At 43.7% G+C, this 20,772-nt stretch overlaps 1 protein-coding gene across 1 annotated transcript in view; it reads left to right on the top strand.

The window, feature by feature from the left end:
* Window positions 1–2,119: 2,119 nt before the first annotated feature.
* The window catches only part of CNKSR1 (connector enhancer of kinase suppressor of Ras 1), a 33,795-nt gene continuing 15,142 nt past the window's right edge, over window positions 2,120–20,772 (top strand). The window contains exons 1-9 of the mRNA XM_048501607.1: window positions 2,120–2,370; window positions 5,086–5,243; window positions 6,798–7,000; window positions 10,654–10,738; window positions 13,275–13,316; window positions 14,111–14,230; window positions 15,961–16,020; window positions 16,555–16,623; window positions 18,431–18,556. Coding sequence (XP_048357564.1) covers window positions 2,319–2,370; window positions 5,086–5,243; window positions 6,798–7,000; window positions 10,654–10,738; window positions 13,275–13,316; window positions 14,111–14,230; window positions 15,961–16,020; window positions 16,555–16,623; window positions 18,431–18,556 — 915 coding nt within the window. The 5' untranslated portion in view covers window positions 2,120–2,318. The remainder of the gene's footprint in view (window positions 2,371–5,085; window positions 5,244–6,797; window positions 7,001–10,653; window positions 10,739–13,274; window positions 13,317–14,110; window positions 14,231–15,960; window positions 16,021–16,554; window positions 16,624–18,430; window positions 18,557–20,772) is intronic.

Raw genomic sequence — 20,772 nt, 5'->3', positions numbered from 1 at the left:
ATGTGTCCTAGTCACTGAGGTAGCAGAAAACAAGCTTGCTCCTTCTTCGACATGGCATTCCTTCAAATATTTAAACATAGCTATCATGTCCCTCCTTAACCTTTGTTTCTCCGGACTAAACATGCCCAGCTCCCTAAGTCTCTCTTCGTAGGGCATGGATCCCATACCTTTTACCATTTTGGTTGCCCTCCTCTGGACACATTCCAGATTGTCAATATCCTTCTTAAATTGTGATGCCCAAAACTGAACACAGTACTTTGTATATCATACCTCAGTCATAAAATGGGCTACAAATGCATTTTTAAAAAGGAACAAAAAAAAGTTGAAAAAAACTGGCTCGGAAGTTTCCTGTGACCACCTCCGTTCGCTTCAGGCAGTTTTTGTGTGGTAACAAAGATACAGGCTTGTAAAAAAATTTTGTTGCTGCTATGGCTGCTGTTCCAGCGAAGCAATTAGGAGTAGTTAGGCTGGTTCCCCTATACTTTCCCTCCCTCAGTTTCCTGGCAGTTGTTTTTAAATTGACAAATTAATATTGTTACATTGATATAGCATTATAACAATCTGTGAAACATAGTCTGTGAACTCCCAACTTTAATTGGGGAAAAAAGTCTCTAATCCCTTCTGCTGCAGAGATATCAAAACAAAGGCATCACAACAAAATCTCAAAATCTACTTTTAAGGTCTTGTTATATCAATGTAATGATAGTCATTTGCCACTAAAACAATAACAAAAAAAAGCCATTCCTGATGGTGGCGGCGGCACGGCTGCTGCAGGGACAGGAGTGCCAAGTGGGTAGGACTTGGAAAATACACATGGCAGCCATTCAGGCAAGCTTTGCTGAGGACTTTCCAAACCTTCATTCATAGCAATGAAGCTGGTTTGAGAAAAGTCAGGGGGACCCTTTGGAAGTGCACAAATATACCACAATATCGTGGTGAAGCAGGAACTCTCTGCCATATGTAATGATGGAAAGTGCCATCAAGTCACAACTAATTTAATGGTTTTCAAAGCATTCAGAGGTTGCTTGCCATAACCGGCCTCTGCAGAGCATGGTTGTCTCTCATCCAACTGCCAATCAGGGCCAGCCCTGCTTAATTTCTGAAATGTGTCAAGATCAGGTTGGCTCGGGCATCCAGGTCAGGGCAACAGCACCTAGCTCTGGGCAAACAACCCCTTGCTGGCCTTGAGAGCAGCAGTGGCGTAGTGGTTAAGAGCAGGTGCATTCTGATCTGGAGGAACTGGGTTTGATTCCCCGCTCTGCCGCCTGAGCTGTGGAAGCTTATCTGGTGAACAAGATTAGCTTGTGCTGTCCAACACATGCCAGCTAGGTGACCTTGGGCTAGTCACAGCTTTCTGGAGCTCTCTCAGCCCCACCTACCTCACAGGGTGTTTGTTGTGAGGGGGTAAGGGCAAGGAGATTGTAAGCCCCTTTGAGTCTCCTACAGGAGAGAAAGGGGGATATAAATCCAAATCTTCTTCTTCTCTGATACTATGCTCATTTCTAAGGGGTTCAAGTCTAGGAATCCAGGCCTGGGTGGTCAGAGTGCTGCTTAGACAGTCAAATAGGCCATCCCACTTCAGACAACAGGGAACGGCTCATGTTCTCTTCCTCCACATAAGCAACTAGAAAACAAGCAACTAGAAAACAAGCACAGGATGCCCCTCACCTGATGGACTCATTTCTCAAATTGTTCTTTGCAAGATTTTTTTTTACAGCGTGTCTTGTTAAAACGTAAATCCTCGTCAGCTAGTTTGAAGTGACGGAACCCATCCCCACCACCTCCTCTCTTCTGCTGCCAGGCGGGATTCCCGGGGAAGCCTGCTTGCATCCGCCGCCTGCCTTTGGCCCGCACAACCTGGGTTCGATAGATGGCGGCCGTGCCTTTCAGGAAGCCAGGCGAGGCAGCGAGACTGCTTTGCTGCTGAATCAGAGACGAGAAAGCAAAACGGGGGTGGCTCGGCTCGGAGACAGAAGAAGGACAGTTGCTTTGATCTGCGGGCCAGAAGGCGACAACACAGTCCCCTTAAGAGAACTTCTTGGAGGGAGGGGGGCTGAGCCGTAGCCACATATTATTATCACTTTACCCCCCCCCCCCTCCCCGGGGACCAGCGGTAGCAGCTTTTTGGGCATGCCAGCGCTTGGGAGAAGGCGGGCTTTGGCGCTGAGTGACAAGAAGATGGGCCAACCAGGAGGTTTCCTGGGAGTTACCTGCGGGCCAGCTGCAGGTGTGGTTTGAGTTTCAATTGTGATTGTCTCGGAAGAGAAATCTATTCGGAAGAGAGGAGTGGCTGAGAGGGAGCGAAGAGGATTTCGGTCATGGAGCCGATCTCGACGTGGACTCCTAAGATGGTGGTGGCTTGGCTGACAGGTGTGTTGGAGATTCTGCCTCTGGGAAAGGGGGTCATACTTTCTATCCAAGGCTCTGGAAAGAGCTAGCAGGCCTGATCGAAGCATAGAGCATGCTTGGAAAAGGGAGTCAAACAGAAAAAGGAAAGTTTGCGTGCAGAAAGGAATGCATTCCTGGACTGGGTAGGGCTAATTTCACCCTCACCAAGACGGGGCTTGTGTCTTGGCCAATGAGCTAGGAAGCTGAGCCACTCCTTTTTAAAACAAAAAAACTTGTGTTGCCACAATACAGCTGAACTTTCTGTATGTAGGATATAAGGGGTCACTTCATCAGGGAGAGAGAATGATGGAGCTAGAAGTGAACATTGTGGCAGAGTAGGGATTTGAACCCAGGTCTTGTGGTCTTTGTGAGAAGAACACAATGGTGCAGAGTGATAAACTCCAGTACTGTGGTCAAAACTCTGCTTGCAACCTGAGTGTGATGCTGAAGGGATGTCAGTTTCAGGTGGCCAGCTCAAGCTCCACTCCTTCTGAGTTTGGTAAAATGGGTATCCAGCTTACTGGGGGTAAAGTGTAGACAACTGGAGGCAAATCACTCCGTAAGCATAGTCCGCCTAATAAATGTTGGGATGTCACGTCACCCCATGGGTCAGTAATGACCTTTACCATCTGACCTTGTAATTCAGCAGGCCAGTGGTATTGCACCCCCATGGTACTGTGAAATTGCATACTAGAAGAAGAGGTTAGGATCCCAAACCATATTGGCAGGAAAGTTCAAGCAACTTCTCAGAAGGCATGCCTGCTTATCAAAATAATAATTGATATTGCTCTTTAGTTGTTCGGGGTTGAGACTTAAATTGTAAAAGTGTTGCTTCTTGAAAGCTATTGTCTTCCAAGTTCATAGAGCATGCTAATGTCCTTTCTGTAGTTGGCAAAGCCCCTCAAATGGCCTTCAACATTGAAATCCCAGAATCTAAAGTGTTATCCAGTTAGATGTCTGTGCAAAATTCAGTGTCCCCCTTAGAAAGGAAGGAGTGATTTGTGCTTTTACTTTGTGTTCATCATTAAGAAAACATACAGTTTCAGGTTTTCTTCGCAGGAAGAAATGGAAGTAGGAACATCAGGGTGCCTTGCTGGATTGGTCCAATTATCCTTGAATCCAGCATCACATAGCAATCAACAAACAGGAAATAGAAGGCCCTCCCTGATGTTGCCCCCTAGCACTGGTATTCAAAAGCTTCTGCATCTGGGTGTTTCCTTTAGTCACTGTGCCTAGTAGCCACTGATGATCCATGAATCTGCCTGATTCCCTTTTAAAGCCATTTTTACATGACAACAGCCGGTGTATAACCCATTCTTATATGAAGGATTGTTTTACAGTGGTCCTGCTTGTTTTTTTTCACTTCAGGGAAGGCCCAACCTACTAGTAAAAAGTGCCAGTATTGCAGCCAACATATGGCCTCCCCATAAAGTTTTCAAGGCAAGAGAAGAACAGAGGTGTTTTGCCATTGCCAGCCTTTGCAAAGCAATCTTGGACTTCATTGGTCATTCCATCCAAATACTACCAGAGCTGACCCTTCTTAATTTCAGGACAGCCCTACCTGCAATGTTCACTTGCTCTGCAATGTCCTACTGATTTAAAAAGCCAAGACATATGATAAGTTCAAGCTTGTTAGTAAGGTTTTTAAAGATCTGTAGTGTTCACCATGCATGGTGTCTTCAGTGTATCTGTCTGTATCTATCTACAGGTTCAGGTTGTGGCCAGATGCTTCCCACCCACAGGAATTGGAAATTTAATTTCTAAAGAGCTGAGCCTTCTAAGCTGTGTTGACAAAAAGTTAACAGAATGCCCCTGAAAGGGACAATGGTTTACCTAGGAGAAACTAGGGACTGTCTTTGATAAATAGGGTCAACTTAGTTGATGGACCAAAAACTTGCATCTTTATATTGTTCTGTGCTGCCAGTACTGCTGTATGTGTGGGAAATGCATTTCCTGTAGTGATGTGGGAAGTGGCTTGTGGAGTAATGGCATCGGGGAAGTGGAGAGGAGAATGTTCTGAGAATCTGACGCGCCTGTACTTCTTTTATTTTAGTAAGATTCTTATTTCAACCTTCCTCCAAGAAGTTGAGAGCAGTTTTTTTCACCCATTTTATCCAAGGTGCTTAGGATGAACAAGGAACTGTCCCAAAGTTACTTAATAAAATAAAAACCCAATGTCACCATGAAAACTAACATTTATTGCAATACGAGTTGTCATGAGTCAGAGCTCAGTTCCTTAGAAGTGAGCTCTGACTTACGAAAGCTCTTACTTGAATAAATGTTGTTTGTTTTCATGGTGCCACTGGACTTCTGTTTTGCTTAGCTGCTATGGAGTAACACAGCCACCCTTTTGAAATTATCTGTCATCCAACAAGCTTCATGGTAAGGTGGAGATTAGAACTTGGGTCTCTCAGATACTAGTCTGACTCTCCTACCACTATATTGCACTGGTTCCTTTTACCAGGATTAGGTTAGTGTATGCATACCTTGAACTAGACACAGTCTTCACTCAGACTTCCAACACTATCATTTTGGATATTTTTCCTTGTACCTTTTATCCAGGCAGATTTCTGGCTCAGTTTATGATCCTCTGGTGCCATGTTGTTTCTGGTTCTCAACTTGTATTTCTGTGCAGTTCAGCACAAATGCTGACAGTCTGAGGCATTACAAATGATCCCCCCTTCCTTTACAATTTAGGCTTGGATCCGGTATTGCAAGATTACCCATTGGAGACGTGGCGCTTGAGTGGAAAGCAACTCCTTCGCCTGTCCTATCGGGACTTGGAGGATTTGGGCGTGAGTCGTATTGGCCATCAGGAACTGCTTCTGGAAGCTGTGGAACAGCTCTGTGTGTTGGTGAGTGTGCAGCAGTAAAGTCCAATTAGAATTTTGTCTGATGTCCTCTGCCACTGGTGAGCAATGTTTGAGTTGCATGTCCACATTATGTTTTTAAAAATATTTTTAATTATTTTTCCATAAAATAAAACAAATACAAAAAAGAAAGGGAAAAAAGAGAAATTAAGTGAAGCTACGTTAGCAACTAGTTAGACAAGTATAATAAAAAAGCAAAAAGCAAACTTAAGACATGAATTTGGCAATCCTTTCATACTAGCATGCTTATTAAAAAGATAAACATTGGTTTTTCCTCTGGTACATTAAAATCATATTAACAAAACATTAACACTACTGTTATAATATTTAAGGCAGGGCTCATCATTTGCTTTCAATTCATTTCTATACTTCTGTTCAATTTGTTTTCGCTGTACAAAAGTGTTATCTCATCATAACTTCTCAATTCTTTACAGTGGGAACTCTTTCAAGTTTCCACATAGAGGCATCAACTACCCTTGCTACAGTTAGTAAATAGATTCATATTAAAATTATATATGTTAAACGAGGTATACATTAATTTGTACTCTTAAACATCAAAATCATATTAGTAAGATATAAACATACATAAAAATACCAACTACCGTTCTAAATAGCATAAAAAGAAGGAAAAAGAGAAGAAGAAAAAATAAGGCTTAGTACATAAATTTGGCAGTTCCTTCCGACTATCATACTTATGTAGTTAGGTATTATTAAAATGATATATCATTATCTATATGGTAATTTTAACTTCTCAATATAAAAAATCATATATTTTATATCTTTCAATCTACTAAAAATATATTTCTCACTTGATTGTTCTTAGTCCTTTTTCTTACAATCTGGTGAACGATCTTTGAAATATACTTTTGGGGTTTTTCCCCCTCTAGAAATTGTTGTTAAAGTATAGAAACAGTCTATCCATTTTCTTGCAATTTCCTGGGTGACTGGCCTTTTATAATTTCTGATAGCTTTTTTCTGAAGTCATTTTTGGAGCCTTCAAAAAAAAATCTTCATTTGTAAATGACTGGAGAGAGAGGTGCCTGCAACCTGAAAAGGTTGGTGCCAGGTGAGTTGCTAAGGGAAGGTTCAGGTGTGACCACAGAGAAGAGCCATAGTGAGTTATTACAGAAGATGGTAAGGCCAGAGGAGGTCACTGTAATGCTGAGCCTTGTTGGTGGGAAGGTTCCTGTGGGAATTCACAATTGGTGGCTTTTCTGGAAAGCATCTGCTTTGTTTGCAGAAAATCCCAGATTCAACCTCTGGCTACTCCATGTGAAATGATCAGATGGAAACATGTTGGCCTCAGACCCCAGAGAGCCACTGCCCGTCAGACTAGAGAAGACTTACCTAGACAGACCAATGATTTGGGCTGAAGCTGCTTCAAGCATTCCGAAAGGACTTTTATTACTTCTTGGCGCTCCAGAGTGGTCTTCTGCCCTTGCTACAGCATCATGATGTGTACTGATTTGGTAATTCAAAGCTTGCAACAACTATTATTTTCTTCTAAGCCCAACCACTTCAATTTTCTCTTCTCCCTAGAACTATGAGCTGGAGACATCGAACCTACGAACACTCACTGAGAAGCTACAAGGAGTCGTTCAGACCATTTTGGCATTCATCCTGAGCCACAGGAAGGTGACCACCTACAATGGAAACATGGTGGAGAAGCCCTCCACGGAGCTGCTGGCCTGCATTGTGGAGCTGATTGGAGCAGCAAAGGGCCTGTTCCTATGGCTCAACAGGTACTGGATATATTTCATATTGTCCTTTGCCAACTCTGAATCTTTGGAGTAGAAGAAGAGATGGTCTGTACGTTGAAGTAATGTCAGAACATGGAGGAGAAGTGGGAGAAAGCAAGAAGAACAAGGGCTGGGTGAAATTCCTGAGTTATATGGGAGGACATCATGGAATGGATTAAATTTCCCAGAGCCAAATGTGGCTTGACATGGTCTTGAATAGCGGCCTAATAGCCATCCTGGTTTTGTCAGAGCTTGGAAGGTAAGCAGGGCTGGCCGTAGTTAGTATTTGGATGGCAGACTAATAAGAAAGACCAGGGTTGCTTCATAGAGGAAACAGTGGCAAATCACCCATGTTAATTTCTTGTGTTAAAAGCCCCGTGGTCCTGTAGGTGCCATGATTTGATTGCAACTTGAGAACACGTTACTGTTGTTGGTATTATTATTATTGATCCAGATGTGTCTTCCTTTAAGAAAGAAATGAAAGCTATTGGAGGGATGGGTGGAATGCTAGACTCCTCTATATGTGAAGGAAATGGCAAATGAAGATTCTCATAGGTCTAAAGGGCTTTTGAAAGATGCTTTACAGAAAGGGTAATAATAGACATCAACAGTTGCCAAGAATCCAAGTGTGAACCTATACAGATTTATGCAGGTGTGCTAAAACAGTCGTGCAGGGTGCTCGTGTGTGTATTTATAGCTTATGTGATAACCTTGGGTGTGCCAGTTCCTTCTAAAGGACTTGCAACAACCAGTGTTTGGGCTGTGGAGACAACACGTCAGACATCAGTAATGTCGAGTCGAGTAGTTTCAGATGCTCTGAAGTTTGAGATTGAGTGGGTTCTTAGATGACTTGGGGGGTAAATCCTGGGGTGTTGAAATATTTTGGCCTTTTGGAACAATCCTCCTTGGGGTTCCATGTGGAGAAGGTCACATGCCAAATAAGTGGGAAATCCTACATCCAGATTACCTGAGCCAATGAAATTATTGACCCAGTTCAGACATCACATGAAATCACTTTTAAATTAAACTGGTTATAGTTGTGCAATTGTCTGATTACAGGCTACCTTAACAACGGGTAAATAAGAGCCATCAAAACAGAACCTTAAACCACAGTTTGAATTATTAGTATCTTCATGTATAGCCCTGAGGTTCAAAGTGGATTCTAAAATATGATGATAAAAACAATCCAGTTAAAGGCAAAGTGTTCTAATTAATAATGTTATGCAGTGGAGTGAGAGCTGAAGAACTGGAAAACAGGGCAGGGAAAAAGACGAAGTCAGCCAAACAGTCGACATAGCCAAAGAACAGTAGGGCAACAAAACTATCTAAAATCTGACCTCCCATACTTATGAGACAGTAGAAGACATTGAATTACTGTAAAAATAGGGTGAGATTAGTTGCTTTAATAACCACAATTAGTCTTAACTCCAGTTTTATGCAACATGAGCATTCAGATCATAGTTTGTTCCCAGCACTGACCTCCCAGGCTGATCATTTGCAAGTTGAATCCTAGCTTTGTTTACTAATTGCAACAAAAATAAACCAGGGTTTTGATTGAACCAAGCTATTAAGTATGCAGAAAATCCCTTGGCTTCAGAAGATTTTCAGGACAAACCTATGCAAACAATAATTAGAGTATTGTCAAAGGCTTTCACTGCCGGATTCAGCTGATTGTGGTGGTTTTCCGGGCTGTGTGGCCGTGGTCTGGTAGATCTTGTTCCTAATGTTTCACCTGCATCTGTGGCTAGCATCTTCAGAGGTGTATCTCAGAGAAAAGTCTGTTACACACTGTGTCTAGTGTGTCTAGTGACACTCTCTGAGATATACACCTCTGAAGATGCCAGCCACAGATGCAGGCGAAACATTAGGAACAAGATCTACCAGACCACGGCCACACAGCCTGGAAAACCCACCACAAGCAATAATTAGAGTGTTGGGGCTAGAATCTGATGAACCCAGGTTTGAATCCCAACTCTTCCATGGCAGCGTGCTGGGTCACCTCGTGCCAGTTACATATTCTCAGCTTAATTTATTTCATAGAATTGTTATAAGGATGCTATGGAGGATGAAGAATGTTGAAAGCCACTTTGGGTCACTGTTGGGTACTGGGTTGTGAATTGTTACCTGTAAACTCTCTCTGAATATAAAGTCTGTGTTTAATAATCCTGATATGGGAGCAAGGGTACTGTGAAAGGAATGAAAGAGGCTGTTCTTGAAATGAGCCAAGCAGATAACGAGTACATCCTGTGGTTGTTAGGCAACCCACAGCATGTTTCCTCTTTCACCTGTTCTACCAAAAGGGTGTTGAAACAGCACTGGTGGTGTGGGGGAGGTAAGAAATGCCCTCGGCAACTCTTGACTAGCTTATAACTCTTGATTGGCCTATCCAGTGACCGGGCAATGTTCTGGTGCTCCAAAAACTTGGTGGTTTGAACGAGGGAGTTTTCCCTTGAAGCAGGAAAATGCTGATATAAAGAGAACAGAGGAGTGTTTCTCAGTAAGCAAAGAGCAGCTAGTAGCCTAATTGTGCTGGTGTGATGAAGAGGTTGGGACTAGGGTTTGCCACAGAACTTTGAGTAACTTTGGACCAGTCATTCTCTCTCTTCCCACCTGCCTCACCTGGTAGTTGCTCTCTGGGTAAAAATAAGCTGCGTTGAATTTCAATTGGGATGAACAATATGGTATAAGTACCTAAATAAGTTTCAAGATAGCTGGACTCAGCTCTTGTGGGACTCTGAACACATACTGATTTAGATTATGTCCCATTACAATGTATTGGGGCTGGATTCTCTGTGTTGCTTGCACACATGTGTACGGTGAACCAAAGAGGTACAGTACTTAGAATATCAAACTAAAGCTGGGAAGACATGGCTGGCTTCACATCATTACTGAACCATGAGGTTTGCTGAATGGTTTTGTGCCTGTCAATTCATCTACCTCACAGGGTTGTTGTCAGGCTGAACCAAAGAGAACCATGCACACTGTCCTTCTTTTTGAAACGATGAGGTAAAAGTGTATGCGTGTGCATGTATGGACACCTCAGTATATACTTAGGGCCAAGTGGCAGTTCAGGATCCTTGTGGTTATAAAAGTACAACTTGTACAAAGTAGCATGGTACGGTAGCTAGACTGTTGAGGTAGGACCTTGGAGACCCAGGTTCAAAGCTTAGCAGCCATTAAATCACCAGGCGGTTGTGGACCAGTTGCGTGCTTTTCATATTTTAACCTGCCTTGCAGGATTGTCTTTAGGATCAGTTGGAGTGTGGGAGGGGGAACTACTCCCAAACTCCTTGTAGGAAGAACAGGATAAAAAAAATGCTCAAGTGGGACTTTGTAAACACAGATAACTCTGTGGATAACTGATTGATTCACCTGTTTCACATGTGCAAATGTATATATATTCAAGTAATGTGCTAGTGCTGCATTTTGAAGGATAGTAGGTTCTTAATATCATGAGAGTGTTGGCTCCCTAATAGGGATATTTTTGAGAGATCCTGAATTCAAGAATTCCCCTTGATTTCCATTTACGTGTGGACATTGACTGTACATTTTGTGTTGTTTTGCTTTACTGTTGCCCATTTCACTGGTGAGTGTTTAGCACGAAAATTTCTATGAAAGAATCCCCTGTAATGGAACGTATTGATTTATTCTTGTAGGTATCTTTTTTCCCACCTGAATGATTATTCAGCTAGCTGGGACATAATCTGGCTTTGTGGAGATCTGGCAAAGGTCATGCAGGAGGTGAGCTATGCGAGGTTGGTGAGAGGTGAAGCCTGTCCTACTGACGTCTCCACAGTGTTTCGGTACTTTGGTTCTTTGGAAGATTTTAGTCATCTCTCAATTTTTATGGAACAGCTATCAGTGTGAGAATTCTAGTAGTATTTCAAAGCAAAATAAGAATCTTTTCTAAATCCACAGGATATAATGTAGTGAGGCTGTTCTCATAGAGTGGAACTCCGCCACCTTTCAGTTCCAGGATGTCATTGGGTCCTTAGGACCCAATGACATATAATACATAATACATATAATAATGTAAATGCCTTTTGTATTTTTCTGCAGTGCTGGAGTTACCCCAGGTTTTCAGAAACCTATATCTTATTTCTGGATATACACTACTGCCTTGGGGATTTTTTCATCTGCGTGATATGACTGCTAGAGGAATTAAATATGATAGACCCACCTACCTGAAGTACCGGTAAAATCCAGCCACAACTAAGGGTTATTGAGTACCCAGCATTCAGACCCTAATGATATGATGGGGTTGGTGCAACACTATTAGCAATGGTGGGATCCAAAAATTTTATAACAGGTTCCGATGGTGGTGGGATTCAAACAGTGGTGCCGCTGCACACACGCACCTCCAGTCCCTATTAGGCAGGGAGGTTGCTTTAGTAACCCCTTCTCAGCACTCAGAAAAAATTAGTAACCACTTCTAGAGAAGTGGTGAGAACTGGTTGGATCCCACCTCTGACTATTAGTATTAGTGGTAGATACTTCCACATATCCCTAGGAATTGTGTCTTGTGTTATCTGTGGAAGTGTACCATCACAGACATGGGCTTTGAAGTCATGGTCTATTCTCCCCTCAAGACATCTTTTTTCCTCTTTTTTTAAAAATGGAAACTGTTTATCAACTTAAACATAAAACGTTGTTAGGAGGCACTTCCGATCTCCATCCTGGGTGCGCCATATTTATCATGAGCAGGCAAGCATGGAAATCCTAATCCCTTTTCAGTCTTTGTCATTTTGGTCTTCTGACCTTGCACACTGCCAGAGTGAGGTACACATGATCATCTCAACACATGTGGACACCCTTTTACGTGACTGGAGCAACGCATGTGTTTTTCCGTCTTTGATATGCATGAACACATGCCCCCAATGTCTGTGTTTTCTACTGTATATTTTGAAGCAGGAGAACATGGACATTGATCAACTGTCACAAAACGGCAACCGCATGTGTTGAGCACGTTTCCATGCTGTGCTTTTCTGTTGTGCGAGGCAGAAGTGTCAAAGTACTTTAGAGGTTATAAACTTGTTGAGGTTTCTGAGATTTTTACCTGCTGCTCTGGAGACCTGGTTACCCGTTTCACATCTCTGCCGTGGCTCCACATTGAAAATGAGAGCTTAGATTCTGAACTCGAATGAACTGAGGGGAGTAGCAGCTGACTAGGGAGGGAGGGGAAGGAATCAGAAGAGGCAGATAAACAGAACTGGGAAGGGAGAGTGAGCCAGATTTCTCTTATAGAAAGAATCCTGTGAGTCACCCTCTGGGATCAGGGCTGGGTGGGAAGGCTTTGGGGGGAATCTCCATTTTCCATCAGATGCAGCTCAGCAAAAAGAAGAGTCAGGAACAGTGGACCTGCTCAGATACTTTTTTGTCAGGTAGGGCTGTCAGTTGCCTGTGGGTGAATGTTCTCTCTTTTCTGCCTGTGTGTCCTATGCTCCGGGGGTGGAATCTGTTGAGTGAACTAGGAGGGCTTGATAATAAATAACCCTGTTGAGAAACTGAGCCAGGTTTCAGGGGGAATGCAGGGAAAAGAATGTGAGGAGTCATAGTAAGAAGAAGAAAGTCGGCAGAGAGTGATGTTTGTCTTTGCAAAGAAAGGTGGGCAGGAATTTGAGCATTTTTTAAAAGCTGTGAAGAGCACCTTCTCTGCCTCCTCTGGCTTTTCATTTTAAGGTTTAACACTAGCTACTGGAGACTTGAAGAAGGTGGCTAACACTTGGGGTCAAACCCTGAGGTCTTTCAATCATCTTTAGCTGGGGTTTGAGTGAAGCAGGGTGGTGGAAATTGAGGTGCCATCCATAGTACATTACATCATGACGTTTTGTGAGAAATGTGGTTCTGTTGCGACCAAGAGCCAACAGACCCTCTGCCCCCACCCCCAGTTTTCATAGACATTTGCCATGTGCAATGGTTTAAGGAACTGATCCCCAGTGCTGCCTGGCATGAGGTCTTTCCACACAAGGGAGGGTCTGTGGTTCAGTGGTAGGGTGTTTGCTTTGCATGCAGAAGGTCTCGAGTTCGATCCCTGGCATCTCCAGTTGAAAGACTCAAGAAGCAGGTCATGTGACAGACCTTCTCCTGAGGTCCTGGAGAGCAGCTACCAGTCAGAGCAGGCAGTACTGACCTTGATGGTCTTCGATTCAGTATGAAGCAGCTTCACATGTACAAGGGTCAAATGCTGTGTAAGTGGCGGTACAGTTTTATAACTCTGAAGCCGTCAAAGGATTGCCCCACTTCCAATCAGTTAGCTTTGTTCTCCTTGTTCTTGCAGGATTGCACAGTCTTTGAACGAGAAGAACAGATATTATTGATCGTAAGTATGTTGTTCTGTAGAGTTCATGCAGAAATAGGAAGGGCTCAGGGTAGAACACTCATAGCTTCCCTTGAGCTTTTCTGCCATTTTTGGCAGAAATCCCATTTGCCTATCTTGGGAGTTCTCAAGCATACACATGTCAAGAATTTGAACTGAACTGTACTGAAACTTCCCAGCTGTCTCTAATAGGTTTCTCCAATGTCTATTGTTTTAGTTTTCAGAAACTTCATCACATAAATGAAGAAGAGTCTTGTGGCACCTTAAAGCCTCACTTTAATTGTGAACTAGAAACTATTTCATCAGATATTTGAAGCTGATCTTGGCAGATATCTTGTTATGAAGATAGAACAGTTTAAACAGCAAAAATCACAGGCCCATGCAGTGGAAAGCCACAGGATGTGACATTATTAATTTAAGTTGGATGTAATCAAAACTAAGCAGTTGCACCCTTCTAAACCCATCAGCTTCAATGGATTTGGAAAGGTAAAACTGTTTAGGATTGCACTGACAGTACCACCTTTTGCTAATGTGGATTTATAAATTTGGTCCTTATTTAAGGCATGGGGAATGCATATTCCTTGATGAATTCTAATTCAATAGTTTCATGCTACATTCTCCCTTTGAAAGTTTTGTTGAAAAATGGTGACTGCTAATTAAAATACAGTCAGTCTTATAAATGTCAAGTCCTGCTCCACCTGTCTTGTCTTCCATCGTCTTTTGTGCAGTCTTCTTCGTAAGAGTTGTCTCAGAATTCATAAAAAGCAGGATGTTTTTTTTCTCTTTGTATCCTGAAGAGCAAGCACATATCAGGGATCTGTGAACAAATCTTGAATTACAGTCCGGCCAACCTTCTGAATCAAACTGCCATCTTGGAGACAGTGACGCTTGTACAAGTAGGACCAGAAGACAGCTTGGTGAGTCTGGCTGTCTTGGCAAAGACATGCCTGAATACCCAGCCCACCTGTGAACTCATGGCATGCTGCAGCTGGCAGTGTGTCAGGGTATTGTAGTAGTATCTAGAATTCTGGCCTATGTCTGGGGAAACTGGGTCCAAATCCCCACAAGAAGCTCATAAAGAGATCTTGGGCCAGTTGTTTTCTCAGCCTAATGAACCTTAAAAGGTGGTTGTGAGCAAGGTACTCAGCTTGAACTCCTGGGAGGCAGGGCAGGATTATATAGATAAGGGGAGAAAGAGAAATGTTGATAGAACACAATTGTAGCACAACTTAAGGGGGGACATCGTAGATGTTTATAAAATTATGCAAAGGGGAGAGAAAGTAGACAATCTTTCTCCCTCTCCCAAAATACTAGAACTTGAGGGCATCCAGTGAAGATGATGGGAAGTTGTAGGCTGAGGAATGGACAAAAGGAAATACTACCTTACTCAATGAGCAATTAAAATGTGGAATGAGCCGTCAGTCGATGTAGTCGTGGACACAGGGACAAGCAACTTTAAAATGGGATTAGGCAGATTCATGGAGGACTGGCCTATCAATGGATACCATCCATGGTGACTAAAAGAAACCTCCACATTCAGAGGCAGTAAACCTTGAATGTCAGTTTCAGGATACAACATCAGGGGAAGGCCTTAGCTTCTACACCCTATTTCAGTGGTGGTGAACCTATGCCACGGGTGCCAGAGGTGGCACTCAGAGCCCTCTCTGTGGGCACATGCAAACAGAGTTTGTCATGTGGGGGGGGGGTGTGTGTGATCTCAGGCTGGCCTGGGCAGCTGGGCTCGATTATTAGCATTAAACCTAAGACCTAGTTTTGGGGAAGCAATGTAGGTAACCCTGTTAAGTACTGTTAAACCCCACTGATTTTCATGTGAAGAACTAAAGCACGATCCTTTACCTGGGAGTAAGCTTGGTTGCTGGCAATGGGGCTTGCTTCTGAGTAAACCCTCCTAGGGTCGTGATTCACCCGTTCGAAGAGTTGCACGGTTGCTTCAAAGCAAAGCCACTGACTACCACCAAGCTTATTCCCGAGTAATGCACACCTCGGAGCCAACCATTTTTTCTAAACTAAAACCTCAGTATTCAGGTTAAATTTCCGTGTTGGCACTTTGCGATAAATAAGTAGGTTTTGGGTTGCAATTTGGGCACTTGGTCTCGAAAAGGTTCGCCATCACTTCCCTGTTTGTTGGATTACATGGACCATTGGCCTGATACAGCAAGGACTCTTTTTGGGTTCTTAATATAATTGTGATATTTAATATGCAGATGACTTATGTTAGTGGGGACCCCATTGTGAGATAGGAGGGGATGGAGTATAGTGGCTTCTTTAAAGATTGTGACTGAGCTGAGGTTTGAACTTTTCCTCCTCATAGCCAATTCGTGATCTGTTTACTTTCACTCTCCATCCTCTATCTGCAAAATGGGGATAATATTAATTATAAAATACTCAGATGAGTTTGTGGCAGAGGCAGGATTTGAACAGGGGACCTCTTGCTCCACAGCCCACTAGTTTAACTATTGTTAGGATTATGCTGTGTGTGCTGGTTGAATGATTTTGTAATTTATTCCACTTGTATGATCCTGAAGCCACCTTGCTGAACTCCAGATACAAGGACCTGGTCCTTCTAATAGAGAGTCTGTGGACTTGAGCTGTACCAGGTGCTGATAACTGTGTCTTTTCACCTTAGGGTATTGAGATCAAATCCTCTCCATCCTGTCTCCATTTCATATCAGGGACTGCCCCAGAGGTGAGTTGGGAAAGGGGCTGCTGAGGTAAGGGCTTATTTCTGGCTTTGGCTTTTCCAGTCAGACATACTCTCCTGGTGAGGAAACTAATACTTACTCATGTTTTAAAATAGACCCATTCCTTCCCTCTCTCCCTTTCCCTGCTCCTTCTACTTCTGGTCTCCAAAGTGACCTTTTGGGGGAGGGAGTTGATATTTCTTCCTCAGAGTGTGATTAGCCCACTCAAGTTCCACATCTTCCCCCCCTATGACCACCAGAGACTGTGCGTCACACTAAGCCCTGGCAGACCTTTTTCCAGCTCTTCTGCATGGTTGTTTCCCTTCTCAATCCCTCGCAGCAGTTATGGAGCTAGAAATTACTGAAAAGGTCAGCGCCTGAAGTTAATAGTTAATCCCCCTCTTCAACACCCCCTCTCTATTCCCGAGCCTCGACTTTCACTCTCCTGAAAGAATGCCCACTTTTCCTCCTCCTAGCAAGGAAAGTCTTGAAGTTGACGTTGCTTTGACATTTTCCTTACTTCACACCCTCCTTTTCAGTCCCCAGCTGAGCACTACGACAGGGTCCTCCCAGGGGATGAGATAGTCCAAGTTAACGACCAGGTGGTGGTAAGTCTGAACCTCTTTCTTCCTTTGCTTTGATGGCTCATGCCAGGATGAATTGCTGTACTAAATTAATTGTAAAAGGCCCTTTTCTGGGCTGGGATTCTGATTCTGCTGCCACCTATGTGAGCAAAGATGGCATTCTTCCCAGGTCCTATAACAGGATCATAAAGGTCATAGATTCTTTATGGGGTGCTGAAGTAGTTTTAGCTGGGAGTTCTGTGAGACAACCAGTGCCCTTTTGTGTTTGTGGGGGGTGGGGGGGAGTTGCTACTTCTCTTGTTGATCTGGCACTTTACCTTACCACATGGGCACTGTAACTGTAGGAATGGGTGAATTGGCCATGCTGGCAGGGGCTGATGGGAATTGTAGTCCATAACATCTGGAGTGCCAAAGGTTCGCCACCACTGACATAGAGGGAGAGACCCTCCCCTTGTATTCTGCATGCATTCTGGGTGGTAGCTGGCTGTATAGGTATAGTGAGTGGTCAGGTTGATTTCTAGAATACAGTAGTGTGTTCACACCCATTTGTATAGCTGCAAATACTGTCCAGAAAACAAACTGATCCTGGATCACATTAATGGTAGGGTAGAAATTGTTGGAATCTCACTGAGGATTTCCTTTCTGTGGAATAACTGTCTACTGATTAACCTCAAGAAAAAAGAAGGCTGCTCGGGGACAGAAGTTGGGGACCAGTGTTTTGGTATACCGCACCTCTGAAGCTCTACTTGAATCAGATAAAAGGTGTCACCAGATCTGGACTAGCTGTGGGTATAATTCCAAATCTTAAGAGCTAGATGTGCAGAGGCTTCATCCGGTTAATGTTTTCCATGACTTGTCTTTATGCAGAATAATGGTGTTTACAGATGCCACTCTACCTGTGGTGGCCACAATGGTGATTTCTGGAAGACTGCCAAAGGGGAAGGAGCTACAGTTGTTAGATTTTGTTTCTGAATGTTGGTGGCACAAACACTTCCATAGGACTATCTGTCCTTCATGTCAGTACCAGTGCTGTTGGCTACCACTTAGAGCTTGGGAGTGCCTATCAGTTAATGCAGTAACCTGAGTGCTTAGGAAGCTATATTATGATGAAGGGGCTCTGGGTTGTCCCAGTAGCGGGCACAGGAGATAGAATCAATGCCAAATAGCCAGAAATGAAGCACAGGTAACTTAATTCAAGATTTAAAGTGTATGTGGTAACTTTGGCCTGCGTCTTATAATTCCTCTCAGCAATGTTTTGAGCCTTCATTGTGGTGAACAGGTCATTGTGGTGAACATGGGAAGTCATTCAAATCAGTTTTGATTAACATATGGATGTCGCAGTGTGTCTCCGGAGAGTTTGTGTATGATTTGTCCTAACTTGGTGTACTGGATTCCTCGTTGCTGTTTATCATACAAACATACTGTATGCAGAATTATTTATGCCTAATAAAGGTTTACTGTACTGTTTTGAGCCTTCCACCAGCAGAATTGCTGCTGGCATTAAAGGAAAGCTGCTAATATTGCTGAGCATAGTGGTAAGGTACAGGCTTCTAAATATTTCGTTACTGTTATAATTATTGGCCAGAACGCAGGGTGGTAGGAAGAGGTTTATTTCTTAGACAGAGATTGGGGACTCCATGCTGTCTTTAATACAAGTAAAATGGCTTCATAGAAACAGTTCTCAAAACTGAAGACTCAGATTCCCTAGGAGCAGGGATGAACTCCTTTGGGATTGTGTTCCGATCTTGAAACAGCAGCCTGGACAATATATAACATATGCAAGCTCTGAGTATTGCTGCCTCCAGAAAGCCAATTTCCATTGATTGTGCAGGTGGGTTGGACTCGGATGAATCTGGTGAAGAAGCTGCTTGAGACACCTAGTCGGGTGACTTTGGTGCTGAAGAAAATCCCGCTCGGTCCATCCACTCCCTGCTCCCCTGCATCTCCTCAGCCTCAGGTAAGCCAACACTGCAATACTCTAGATTTTTATATGTGTGCTTTTGTCCTTTTCTTCCTTTACTGAGCTCAAAGTGACGAACATGTCCCATTTTATGCTCAGGAAAAACGTATTTAGGTTGGGAATGTATGACTGACGTAAATTCACCCAGTGAGCTGTGTGGCAGGGTTGGAATTAGAATACAGGTCTTTCAGGTCTAGCCACAAAGGAAGACTGATCTCTCATTCTTTGACACAGAAGATGCTTGAGTTTGGACTGTGGTGATTTGCATTACAGAAGCCCATATATGGGAGCCGAACCCTGGCCTCCGGTTGCAGAAAACGTATGGGGATGCCCGAGCTTCCTGTGTTTGATGTGACTTTGTATGTGTAACCTCCTATCTGGTGAAAAGCTTGTTACACTGGAAGAAACAGCATCAGACATATGCCCTTGACTTAAGAGTGCATTCCAATCCAATCATGTTTTACTTTGCTAAACTGCCTTCTTTATTTGGAAAATGTATCTGCCAGCTCTCCAAAGATCTTGCACAAGGCAGTTCACAAAATAAAACATGATAAACATACAACAGCATGAAATTTTATGATGACACGTTTTTAACTTTTTAATTGTATTTGTAAAGCTGTCGGAAGCTGCCCTAGGCCCGTGAGGGGAAGGGCAGCATATATAACAAATAGACGAATGAATGATTAATAAACTTGTACAGCAGAGCATAAAAATAGCATACAACATTTTGCAGCTGAAATAGAGCCTTGTAAAACAGGTCTCGGGCCAGAAGTAGACGGGGAAAACAACTTTAAAAGATAAAGTCCTTAATTAAAAGTCTAAGTGAAAAAGAAATATTATCACTTGGCGTCTATCAATGAGTAGGATGGGTGCTGGACAAGCCTCAAGGGGGAAGAACCTTCTTCAGGTGAGATGCCTGCACTGAAGAAGTCCTGTCCCTGGTCCCCATCTGCCTCACCTGGGTTATGGGTCATGAGAGGAAGATCTTAGCCTATTCCCTGGACAATGTGGGAGGAGGCAGCAGTTCTTCTAGGACCTGCTTAATCTCCTAGACCAGTGGTGGCGAACCTTTGGCACTCCAGATGTTATAGACTACAATTCCCATCAGCCTCTGCCAGCAATTGGCCATGCTGGCAATTGGCCATGCTGGCAGGGGCTGATGGGAATTGTAGTCCATAACATCTGGAGTGCCAAAGGTTCGCCACCACTGTCCTAGACTTTCCTTTATTTCTTTGCTTCCCACCCCACCCCCAGACACTTCAAGTGCTCAGAACAATTATCTGAGGGGATATCTCACTTCATCCTCACAGCTATGCGAGTTATGTGGCTTAGCATGGAGTTGACCTCCGCCCTCCCCAGCCCAGCCTCGCCCCATTTGCCTGCGGGAATATTTGTTTTAGCATAAGATAAGGTGCTTGCTAGCCAGCCATAGGCATGTTCCTCTGTATAATAAAGGCATATTTGGCCCCTTGCTTTTTTAAAGGGGAGAACTACATCTGAAACTGTCACGGGCTGGTTGCCAGAAAAGCCAAGGAGGCAGGCTGAAGTTAGCAAACGTCCACAGTCTTTATTCAACAGGCAGACATAGTCCCCCAAACACCAGGCAAAGCAATGGTCAGAGCACAGCCCTAGTCAAGTGAGAGAGCTCACCGGTCAACCGAGTAGCAAAAGTCCAGAATGCAAGTCCAGGAACAGTCCAAGAGTCAGAGTCCAGGGATCACGCCGAAAAGCATGCTTTCAGAAGTAGCACACAGGTTCGAGGCAGAGCAGCAGCAGGTCAAGGTGATGTATTACCTTCTGCAGAGAGTTTGCTGCTGTGCTCTCCCTATTATTTGCGGTGGGAATGGGGATTGCCCTAGCAAGTCTTGTCTCATGGAGCAGATCATGCGGGCTACTTACAAACGGTGTGCAGATGATCTAGCCAACCTTTGGCGCTCAGCTAGCTCCAAGCGCAGTCTCTGGTGGCATTGCTCCAAGGCGGGAGGGAGGTTGGAGAGATTGCTTGCTTGAGGTGCAGGAGGTGGTCTCTGAGAGTATACAGATAGCTGGAGAGCCAAGCAGATGGTCCTGGCACTGGGTTGTCAGCACAGGGCGGTGTTCCAGGTCTGATTGCGGCACTTGCGCTGCTCTCTGCTCTTCTATTGATGGACCTAGGCGATCTGATACTGCTTTGCTGACAGCCAGCTCTTTCTCCTCATTTGAGCTGCTGTTGC

Source organism: Sphaerodactylus townsendi, linkage group LG06 (assembly GCF_021028975.2).
Source record: "Sphaerodactylus townsendi isolate TG3544 linkage group LG06, MPM_Stown_v2.3, whole genome shotgun sequence".
In the NCBI taxonomy this organism is placed as follows: domain Eukaryota; kingdom Metazoa; phylum Chordata; class Lepidosauria; order Squamata; family Sphaerodactylidae; genus Sphaerodactylus; species Sphaerodactylus townsendi.
Note: the sequence above shows the minus strand (reverse complement) of the source record. Positions and strands in the feature narration are given on the sequence as shown.